Here is a 12,189-nt window from a genome sequence, read left to right as displayed (position 1 = left end):
CCCTTAGGAGACGGTCGACACAGAGATCATTTTGTAGCTCTAAAGCAGGGGTCTTCAACGTTTTCAGGCCAAGGACCCCTTAGTAGAGAGAGAGATGAAGCAGGGACCCCCACAACCTTTTTCATAGTTTCCATATAGTTTCATTGTTTGACAGCACAATCAAGTGTATTTTGGATTCATGTCAATTGTCAATTTGTGTTTTCAGATATTTAACCACTTGAACCGTCAATACTTTCACTCTCACTCTCAGACCTTTCACTCTCTACTACTTACTCTGCTCTTTTTTCCCCTCTACACCAAAGCTTGTTGCCGAAAATAGCCGATCTACAAGCTGCGAGGCGTTGTGAGCTTGTAGATCTACTATTTTTGGCTAAAGTTCTCCGAATATGGACGCTAGGGTTCAACTGGTTAATATAAAAAAGGAGGAAAAACGTTTCTATCACACAAATATTTGGAGGACCCCCTGTAGTAACTCTGAGGACCCCCTAGGGGTCCCGGACACCCTGTTGAAGACCCCTGTTCTAAAGGTTAGTCCAGGATGTTCACTGCCTGCCGCCACATGTAACCTATTTCCCCCCTTGAGTACCGTAATATGTAGGGGAAGTGCAGCAGAGGCTGCTCTTTACAAACGTTTACAGTAGGAATTAATTTATCATGGAAAACATTTAATATATCACATTGTAGTGTACCCTATACTACTGTATAGGTTCTTTAACATAATTATTCTTTTACAATCTGATTGAATGAATCCCTGGAGGGACCTCAACCCCCAGGTTAAGAACATCACTATGTTCTATTTCCATCTTTTAACCCAGTTTGAGGCTTTGGTTTTATTTTTAATGGCTGTTTATATGATGCTGGTCACAAAAACATCTACCGAGAAAGATTTGTATATTCAATATTGTCATACAGGCAGCAGAATCACTTGTCATGTTATGACTCATGACCTTCTCAGTAGACGATTACAGTCACCCTCTTTTCACTGGAAAATGTCTCTCTCATAACTCTGAGACTTGGTAATGTACTGTATGACCTTGTTTGTATCTCATAGCCAGCTCATGATGTGATGCAGTTCCCCTCTGGGAATTCACAAACAGAACTTTATTATCTGTCTGTTATATATTTATTTCTGTCTGAACATTGAGTACTCTCAAAAACATCTCCCTTCAACGCAAAGGTTGAGCAACCGAGCCATAATGAATAGCGCCTTATGATAGTTACGCCTAGCGTATACTGTACGACAGCTGATCCTAGCCGGCAAAGCTTGTTTAGCTTTTTTGTGTGTGGGGTGGCAGCGATAACGGAATGGTTGTCACGTCGTTATCCTGGAACTGGTGCTGCTCACTATCTGATTTTCATATTCATATGCCATCTACATAGTCACTTCCTCTTTCTGGCCACGTATTTTCATATTACGCGTGTATGTCAGTCCTTTTTCAAGGCTCAATGGATCAAATTATGCTGCTGCACGATCCTGGACTACATGTAATCATCAATCACCAATCTCATTCAGGGAGAATATTTATTCAACACCCGACTGGCTGGTTGATTTGGCATACAGTACTTCTAAAGGCAGTTCCTTGCATTGGTGTGGACTGTCCTTAAAATGGTTTTGTTGCAAGGAGTTGCGGCTAGTTGCATTGGTGCGGTGTCGCCGGTGTGGCCATAACACAACGCATCACAGTTTGTCAAATGCGTGGCTTTCCTTGTTTTGCGCACACCTTTCTTTTTTAATGCATTCTAGTATGTGCCAGACAGTGCGCCTCCAATAGAGAAAACGTCTATTTGAAGCAGATAAATGCTCGAGACATTTGTTGCTTTTCTCCCCTCTGTATAATCGGATGAGTCGATGAGGACAGGGACTGCTCTCCATTCCGACATGTCTCCACTCTGACATTGACTTCTTATTGTCAGAGTGGCAACACTTCCATAGAGGTTAGGGTTAGGGTTAGGTATAGGGTTAGTGTCGGAAAGGAGATGTGTAACCGATGAGGACAGACCTGGCAACATCAAGACAAAAGGCGATGCGAGCTACTCTGTTTTTGACCTACACTGGCTGCACAAAACAACCAGCATTTATCAGCCTGCAACAGGTGTGCAGGTGTGACCGTACCCTTGGACTGTTTAATGCTTAAACATGTCTGTGATTGTCGACAGCGTCCACTAGTAAAATAATGGATCATGTGAATGGTTCAAAATGTTTTTTCATCTGGGAGCATGTTACTTTTGTATACAACAGCCACCAGCCTACTTCTTTGTTGTCAGGATTTTCTTTTCGCCTTTATTATTATTATTATTATTTTCTGCTATTTTACCAGGGGGTCATTTTGGTAAATAGCAGCACTATGAACTGAAAGTTTAACTTGCTCCTCTGACTTCAATAAGGGGAATAATGTGTAGGTTGAGTGCTGAGTCATTCTTTGTGTGTTAAACTCCCTCAGGGTCTCTGTTAGGGGTCCATCCACTCCACCCCTATTTCCACAGGAATTCACCACTAGAACCTGAAGATAGCCTAATAAACCACTGAACAAAACTTAGCGTCAGCCCATGATAGACCACGCTCGCAGCTACTATTCCTGAACTGGGGCACACACCACGCGGTGGCGTGTGGACGTCTCCAGGGGTTGCATCATGAGATATTTCTAAAAATAATATAACTGGATAATATTAATAGACGTGTGCTTTAAGAGTCTTGATGTAATCTTTGACACCCAGCTCGCCTTTTCATTCACACAGATCAGGAGAGTTTTTATAGCCTAATGTGTGTGTCTGTGTAGTGTGTAATGATCTAGTTCAGGTTAGTTAGAGTTATAAAGTTATGACTCTTTGTGATTTTAAAGAGCTACATTGTCAATAAATAGAGTGTTTGATTTAGAAATCTTACACATCCTGCTGTACTTGTGGAGACAGTGGTGGAAAGTAAAAGGCCTGTGTTCCAAGTACTAAAATGTTTGAAAATAGCAGATCTACAAGCTCACAGCGCGTCACGATGCAACACGTTGTGAGCTTGTAGATCTGCTATTTTCAAACCTATGTATAAAATGGGGCAAGTATGTTTTTTTTACAATATAATAATGTATATCTGCAAAGTATCTAGTAACTAAAGTTTTCAAATAATTGTAGTGGAGTAAAGTATTGGAAATACTCAAGTAAAGTACAAATACGTCCAAAATGTACTTAGTTACTTTCCACCACTGGAGATACAGCAAGGACATCAGAAACTGGTCTCTTCTAAGACGTGACCACTGACTAGGGATGGGACGATATGAAAATTTCACATCATGATTATTGTGGCAAAAGAAATCGCGATTTACGATATTATCGCGATAATCAAAATCCATTATCCTGGGACGGAACATTTGCCAAAAAATAGCAGATCTACAAAGTGACGCGTTGTGAGCTTGTAGATCGGCGATTTTTTTGGCAAAGACAATTGATAGAGCGTGAAAAAAGACTGTATCAAGTACGGATATTATAGTACCTTTTACCAGTTATAGAGGGTTTAAGTGGTACCGGATAATGCAGTTCGGCAAATAAAAGGTGAATTGATCCCAGTGCATGACGGAGGACGATATCACAATAAATTAAATCTCCGCAATACGATTATCATGAGTGTTTTTTATCACGATAAACGATAATATCACGGATCGTCCCATCCCTACCACTGACCAGTTCTGGCCTGGGTGCATGGGAAGTCTGAGAGTGCAGCGTGGGCTAAATGTGGTGGTGCCTTGGCACCGACTGACTTCTTGCCAGCAGAGTTTGTGTTGCTGTGCTGTAGAAGCGTTCCTTTGTGCGCGCAGCCCGCTGTTACTGTCGTCCTCATTTCCATAACTCAATTTAGAACCTCTGCTCTCCTCACACAGGATGGTATACAGTATACAACAACAACAAGGAACAAAGCTCTGGATATGTTATTGGCCACAAACCATCTGGTAAAACAGAGAGCCTTATTTAACTCCTTTCAGGCACGTGCACACATAGACATCAAAGGGGGCTTGAGCCCCTGCCCTTTTATCCATCTGTAAAAAAAGTGCCCTCTCCAGACCATGAAAGGCATGAATGCAGTTTTTACTATGGTGAAAGAAATGCAAATGCCCTCTTTCCTCTTGCCATACCTGAAGGCAGCATTCAAGAGTGTAGAAATCCATGCCGTTACGCCACATCTCCAGTATTGACTTGATTATGCTTAGTTCAGTGTGGTATCAGGCACCGAAAATAGCCGACCTCCAAGCTCACAACGCCGCGTTTTGAGCTTGGAGGTCTGCTATTTTCGATATTTTCACCAAAAGGCCCTTTTCGAAATTTCAGCCCCTTCCTCTCTAACATTCTCTGCACGTCTCTGACTCCTTACTTGTATGAAAACATCCCACTGGGGGTGTTGGCTCCTAGACTCTCTACAAGCCAGAATTGTAGGAACGCCCAAGTTTGACTTCGTTTAGTCAATCAAATATGAAGTTTTTAACTTTCACTTTTCTTTTTAAAATCAACAAGTGTTCTATTCTTTTTTTCTTCTTTGGGAGTGGGGGCCGGGGGTGGGCTGTTGTTTTCCTTTTGGGAAGGGCAGCCTACTGAGCTGGTTGGCTGTTGCTTACTCTGCATGTGAGCAAAAATCACACGGCCTGATCCCACATGGCAATGCATATGGTCTCAATTAAAATGCTTTGGTAGATGTCAGTTTTGGATCATTGTTTTCGTTGAAGCCAAGGCTTCCAGAAAGGGTTTCATGGAAGAAATGGAATAAGCTGGTTCAACATTCTTTTTGATACATCCTGAAAAAGTGCAAACAGAAAGGGGGTTGCGTAACTGTTATTTATGTTCTGTCTGTGTGTGTGCATCTATCACTACATACAGCTATCTGTTGCTAAAGACAAGTGAAAAATAGGTTTCCAACTAGTGTGTTACAGACATATAAACGCAGAAGCAAACTATAAGGCTGGTGCTCATGGAGAAGAAGGGATTGAAGGGTTTATGCTACATGGCATGCTGAGCAAATTTGAAAGCCATTACGGAGTAGGCCATGTGTAAATGAAAAGACACGCTTAGGCTTGTTCGCAGTTGTCACCTAGAAATGTAGCCCAGATCAATATCTACTGTACAGATATATCATTTGATAATTACTCTTGCCTTCTCTCTCTTTACCCCCGCAGATGGTGAGTGAAAAAGTAGGAGGTGCAGAGGGAACTAAACTAGATGAAGACTTCAAAGACTTGGAACGGGTAAGACATAAATCTTCCTTTGGTATTTAGCCACTTGAGCTCTATATCTACTGTACTTTGTTGTATGACAATAGCGAAAACAGATGATCTACAAGCTCACATGGTGTCGCACCTTTGGAACTTTTGGAACATTTTTGTGTACAAACACAATATAAATCAAATCATACCCAGAATGACACCATAAAATATAATGAAATAGTTCCAATGTGGTCCTGTTAGTGCAACAATACTAGGTGGCGAAACAACCGGTAAAATACATAGTCCAAATTTCAAGTTAACACATTGGGCGCCCACGGTGATTCAGGGTTTACCCTCGCAGGGGCACATCGTCTCCATGGCAACACGTCATTTTACGTACCTTCGCGTGGAAAAAGTATCCGTAATATGTTGAGTAAATGTAATCCAAGTATGTCCAGTTTATTTTCACGATGATCTTTTCTTTCAGTCAGGACAGCTTTTTACCAATCTTGGGCCACAGCGTGTGTGTCACGGGCGGTAGAAAGGGTCGCGTTTTGAACATGGTGATTGAAAAAGCAAGATCAGGAGAGGAATCCGCCATGTTACGTACCTCTGCGTTACTGGGAAAATAGTATCCATGATCCGAGTAAATGTAATCCAAGGATGTCCTGTTTATTTTTACGATAATGTTTTATTTCAGTCAGGACCACTTTTTACCAAACCTGGGCCACAGCGTTTGTGTCACGGTAGGTAGAAAAGACCGCACATTGAACATGGTGATTGAAAAAGCTAGACCAGGAGAAGAATCCGCCATGTTACGTTATCTCCGCGTTACTGGGAAAATAGTATCCATGATACGAGTCGTGCGAGGGGATGATAGAGTGCAGGATCTCAATAATACCGCAACAGAAGCTTGTGATTGGCTGCAGGGAGACTGCACATCCTGGTCACGTGTACCGTGCTGCATTTTGGGAAATGTAGTGTTTTTCCCATATTGTTGGTTTTTGATCACCGTGGTAGATCCTTCATTGCGGTAGCAAAGTACAGTAACTACAGTACAGTATAGATATTGTAAAGAGCAGGTCCGGTGACTGAAGTTATAAACATGGTCCAATGCTCAAGATGTGTCTCTGTCTCAGCTTGCAGACAGGCGTTATCATGTCAAGCCAAGTACATGGTAACCTAACCATGTTGGTATGTAGCGTGGAACATGACAAAAGTACATGCACAGTGTAGTTTGAACTCTAGAGCACAACTAACCAATTGTAACACGAGAACGATATTCAAGTGTAAATGTACCCATTGAAGATCTGATCAACCCAAGCAGATGTATTTACATAAGTCCCATCCCAATAACATACAATAATAAGTTAAAAGATTATGTGACGTCAAGAACCTCCCTTTAAGAAGTGACAACGTGCAGCAATCAGTATTCATTTTGAGTGGGAAGGAGGAACCTTTCTGCACAATTATTCACCAAAATGTTGGTTAACATTCTAGACACATTAATACCAGATATAAAGGTTAATGGACCTCTCTACTCACAAGCACTTCTAAATTTAGATTTGACCTTTGTGCACCATATGCTGGTTGCTTGTTGGGGACCCACAAGTTGAAAGCATGTCCTGCAGTTGCACTATGAGAGTGTCAGCTACAGTAAAGGTACATTAAATCCCTGTTGTGTTGAGGTCTGACTTAGGGATGGGACATTATTTGTTATTATCGTTTGTCTTGATGAAAAAAAAAACACTTAAAATGATCGTTTTGTGGAGAATCGTTTTGTGAAATTGTCATGCACTGGGATCAATTCACCTTTTATTAGCCGAGCTGCTTGTCCGGTATAATTTAAACCCTCTATAATTGGTAAAACGGACCTGGAAATAATGTGCTTAATACAGTCTTTTTTTCACTCTCTACCAAATCTCGTAGCCACAAAATAGCACATAATATCGCAAATCGCAATTTCTTTGTCACAATAATCTTGACATGAAATTCGACCCGTCCTTAGTCTGACTCTGTACAGGCCTAAAGTTTAGGCCCTAGCCTCGCGCTGGCCCAGAACCTTCCCTAAAACATCCGGAACAATCCTCCACACGTCCCAGACTCTTCTCCCTTCTGGCTGCCACACTGTGGAACGAACTCCCCATTGCAGTTAGAAGTTAGAACTGCAGACTCACTCCCCATCTTCCACCGTAATCTGAATACTCACTTTACTCTTCAGACTCCACCTTAGTCTGTAGGACTTGCCCTAGCCTTGATGACCTTGCAGGCTTATGCAAAGTTTAAAATATAATTTAACTAATACTAAGCATGTCATTTAGACAGATGGCAGGTTCATTTGTTGATCTGGCATCCTATAGTTTGTATAGTTTCAATGTACATATTATTATTATTATTTATATTTTTGATGACATTTTACTGATTGCGACCGTAGGTCGCATCTTACTACAGAAAGCTGCTCGAGGTGTCCGTGCGTCAGTCCGTCACACGTCACACGTCAGTCCGTCACACCTCACACGTCACACTTTTGGCCTGCTCATATCTCGGCCACCGTTGGCCCGATCCATGCCAAAATTTCCACACAAACTCCTTGCCTGCCAAACTACAACCTCCAAGGACCCCCGGAGTTCCAGGGACCCCCAGGTGTAAAAAAAATACCAAATGTGCAAAAATGACCAAATGACCACCCCAACGGAGCTGCTCACGGGGAATTCCTGGGGACCACCCACTCCTGGTGCTCCAGAACGGATGCAAAAGTGGTGGCGCCCCCAGTGGAGGACCCCCTGCCACTGCAGCTCACATAAAATGCCGTAACTCAGGCTAGGAGCGTCCGGGAGAGCCGGGGCCAGTACCTATTCGTCCGCCAAGGCAACGCGGACAGCCCACCCCTCATTTCTCACATGGCCCTCTTCTAGCGCCACCTACAGGCCAATTTTTAAAACACATTTTTGGCCACTGCTCCTACAGTTTTGGCCCGAAAAGCACTACACAGTATGTCTACACTCATGTCATCAACATGGATCAGGAAATTTATGGAATAAAAAATGTTTGCCCTATTTGTGGAGATAAGTGACCTACGGTCGCTTATCTCCCGATTAGGGAGTCTTACTGGTGATATGTTCTTGGTTTACCTACGATGCTAGATTACTATCTCTATGCATTACCTCTAAATGCTAAATACCTAAATTGTAAATTGTTTACCGGTATTAACGATAATATGTTTAGCGGAGCAACACAAACTTGTCCAAGAGCATGTCATCTGCTAGATAAGAGATTATTGGCCAAGCCATAATAAGGTAGCTTTGTTTTTTAATTAAATGTTTTTACTTGGTAGTTCTAACTAGTGGCAACACAATAGTCCTGAAATCTGTCAATAATACAGTATGTCAATAGCCTCGACTGTCCGGGCCTCCGGGCAAACATCTGGTCTTGAGCCCTTATGATTTTATGATTTGTAGCCTTGGGTCAAATTGTCATGTTTGCCTAGCTCTACTCTCCTAACACTGCTGCATCATTGTGACTTATTGCCTATGTCCTAAGCCAATCAGAATTCCAAAAATAACTAAGGCAGAAAGTGCTTTTTAGTCAACTTCTTGACTTACTGTAGGCAGAAATTACTTTGAATGTAACAAGCATTCTGATCCAGGCTGGGAACCTTGGCAATAAGGCAGGATGAATGTTAGTGTTAGGAGAGTAGAGTTTTCCGTCTCTCCTGAAAACCTTACAAATATGAGTTGGGCAGTTATGCTATGAGGCTAACGGTATGTTCTCCCTGCCTGTGTTTTATAGAAAGTAGATGTGACTAGCAAAGCAGTGGTGGAGGTTATCTCCAAAACATCAGAATACCTTCAACCCAATCCAGGTAGGCTACTTATTTCTTTTCTTCTTTTCTTCTTTACAATGGATTCATATTACATTCCAACATTTTAAGCGGAGATCTCTATTGTTCAGTGCTGAAATTGACAGATCTATCCCAGATAGAGAACCTACATGTTTACCTTGATGTAGGACTGCCAAGGAATATTCCATATACGAATATTCCTTAGAATATTAAAAATGAAGAATAAAAAAAGGAATCTGCCACAGTACTGTAGGGTGCATGTAACGTTAAAAGGCGGCTAGTCTCGCAAGGCAGAAGTCTCCTCTGAAAGGCGTGTATCAAAAAAGCGTCTGGGTTAAGGCAAGACCCGCCTGCGGAAGCTTGTGATTGGCTGAACCAGAGGGGGGACGAAGATGCCCCTTTAAGAGAAGCTCTATTGCAAAGCTTTGACTGTGCCGCGTGATACTTCAACTGCAAGTTGCCTGCAACTTCACAGTTCACACTGACCGTCTGACTCGCAGACAGACACACAGACACAGTGTCCCTGCTTTGGAGTCATATAGGCTTTAGACTTGCAGTTGCGCTGTATTAGTAAGCACACACGTTTAATCACACAATGTATCTTTAATTTTCAAAATGATAACGAGTCTAGCTGAAAAGGGGGATTAATTTGGTAGTGAAGGCAGACAGTTTACAACAAGACTCGACCACCGAAAACACGATGTAAAAACCATGGATTCTTGTCTCTAACGGTAAAACCTCCTCCATTTCTCTTGTAGCCTGTCTTAATTTGATTTAAACAAAAAACTGCCCGTTTCATGTCGTGGATGCGTCTCTGTTACGTCCGGACTTAGTTGTATCAAAACCATACAGCTAAGTTAAAATAAGGCTGTAGAATAAAATATGTATGAATCATTAATTTGATCTAGCAAGAGATTGCATTTCTCAGCATCCGCAGCTGGCGTATATAGGCTATAGAGAAAGAAATAGACTTCCGCTGTGTTTAATATTTTATTTTATATTGAAGATGTATATACATTCGCTGTCCTCTCATCTCTTCCCTCTCCTTCGGGATGCGTAGCATCGCGGGCGAAGCTGTCAATGTTGAACACCATGTCCAAGATCCGTGGTCAGGTGAAGAATCCAGGCTACCCCCAGGCGGAGGGCCTGCTGGGAGAATGCATGGGAAAATATGGACGGGATCTTGGAGAAGATAATTGTTTTGGTAGGTTATATTCTATTTTATTTTATTATCATGTTTGTTCACATTCATGTTCATGGTAGTTGGTATTCCTTGCCTAAGAATGCAAGGGGGTTGTCAGTATGGGTTTGGAGCATGTCGGAGTGTGCTTGTGTGTCTGTGGTTTAGTGTTGTGTGTGATAGATTGCATTAGGCCATTTCACCATGTGCCCATTAAAAGCCTTTTGACTAGATAAATATTTTTAGTTGTTTGACTCTGGTAGGCCTCCACAGCTGTATCACTGTGTGTGTGTGTGTGTGTGTGTGTGTGTGTGTGTGTGTGTGTGTGTGTGTGTGTGTGTGTGTGTGTGTGTGTGTGTGTGTGTGTGTGTGTGTGTGTGTGTGTGTGTGTGTGTGTGTGTGTGTGTGTGTGTGTGTGTGTGTGTGTGTGTGTGTGTGTGGGGGTATGGTTATATGTGTATAGTCCTGTGGGACTGGATCTGTTGACTTAGCAGAAGCATTAATCTTCTCCGTCTCCCCTTGTGTTCCAGGCGGAGCGCTAGTAGACGCAGGAGAGGCCATGAAGAGATTAGCAGAGGTCAAAGACTCTCTAGACATCGACGTCAAACAGAACTTTATCGATCCGTTACAAGGCTTCTGTGACAAGGACCTCAGAGAGATACAGGTATTTCACAGACTGATATGAGCTCTTTTTTAGTCTGGGAAGGTTCCTTTGATCTTGATCTTGATATTACACCAGTTAACCCATTAAGCATCTGTGTCGTTGACCACTTAAACAATGATGTTATACTTTGGCTATTAAAAAAATAGCAGATACTCTACTAGTAAGACGCCTCAGGGCGGCATGCGACCTCGCCCTAATTCTTGGCCATCTGGCCAGTGATGTATATCGGAGTTACCCATATATTGAGACCTTTAGTACCCATATATGAGATCCATGTACTGTATATGGATATATGCCGTGAGAGCCCAAACATGCTTGCTCAGTTATTCGTTATGTGAAAGTACTATGACATCTGACATTATACCCTTTTATGCCCATACATGGAGTTCCCTGATGTCATCAATATTAAGCCCATATCTAACAGGACTTCGTGTGGTAATGCCCATATATGGAGGCCACATACCAAACTAACAGAATCCATATATGGCCAAGACAGATGGCCAAGACAGCCCGTATCTGTGTGGCTGGTTCTACAGACAGGGATCTCAATGTACAGTATGGGCATAAAAGGGTATGATGTCAGATGTCATAGACGTCATAGGACTTTCACATAACGAATAACTGAGCAAGCATGTTTGGGCTCTGATGTTTGGGCTCTCACAGCATATCTCCACATAACATAACTGAGTAAGCATATTTGGGCTCTCACGGCATATCTCCATTCTGTTAGTGTGACCTCACAGTGAAGCCAGAGCGTGATGTCAGAGCTATTTTTGAAAAAACGTGAAAATGTTTGCAAATCTTTGAAAACATATTCTTTTAAAGTGAACATTTTAAACTCAAATCTTTGCTTCTGGGGGGGTCACTGCTGGAACCAAAATACTTTGAGTTGAGGGTCTGTGGCCAAATACATATAATTCTAGAGGGTCCTTGACTTGAAAAGTTTGAGCACCACTGATCTAGAAACATACGGATTAAGGATTTAGAAGACTTTTCTTAGGTATTTTTCAGGTCTTAATGGGTTAATGAAGGGGCTGTAGGGTGTTTATCTAACCCCACCTTGAATCTAAACAATCACTGTGTGTGTATCATCTCATCAGGCTAATTCATACTACACGGTTGTTGCGATATCTTATTATGTTTCTATTCATTCACGAAACCTTTGGTCTGCCTGTCTCGGGCGTAACTCGGAAAGCGTCTGACTGAACGGTCATAAACCTGGCATGCGTGTCTCATATGACCCAGAGGTGTGCCTGGATAGCACCAAGTTAATCTAAAGGCTGAAAAACAGCCAAAGGGGCACGCACATCCAAGGCCATATAGGCTG

The 12,189-nt window shown here is 42.2% G+C and overlaps 1 protein-coding gene across 1 annotated transcript in view; it reads left to right on the top strand.

Moving 5' to 3' along the window:
- sh3gl1b (SH3-domain GRB2-like 1b) overlaps window positions 1–12,189 on the top strand; it is a 34,101-nt gene that overhangs the window by 3,337 nt on the left and 18,575 nt on the right. Inside the window, exons 2-5 of the mRNA XM_080729366.1 lie at window positions 5,151–5,219; window positions 8,967–9,039; window positions 10,079–10,222; window positions 10,729–10,862. Coding sequence (XP_080585492.1) covers window positions 5,151–5,219; window positions 8,967–9,039; window positions 10,079–10,222; window positions 10,729–10,862 — 420 coding nt within the window. The remainder of the gene's footprint in view (window positions 1–5,150; window positions 5,220–8,966; window positions 9,040–10,078; window positions 10,223–10,728; window positions 10,863–12,189) is intronic.

Source organism: Nannobrachium achirus, assembly GCF_963921795.1.
Source record: "Nannobrachium achirus genome assembly, chromosome: 1".
NCBI lineage: Eukaryota > Metazoa > Chordata > Actinopteri > Myctophiformes > Myctophidae > Nannobrachium > Nannobrachium achirus.
This window is presented reverse-complemented; position numbering and strand designations above follow the sequence as displayed.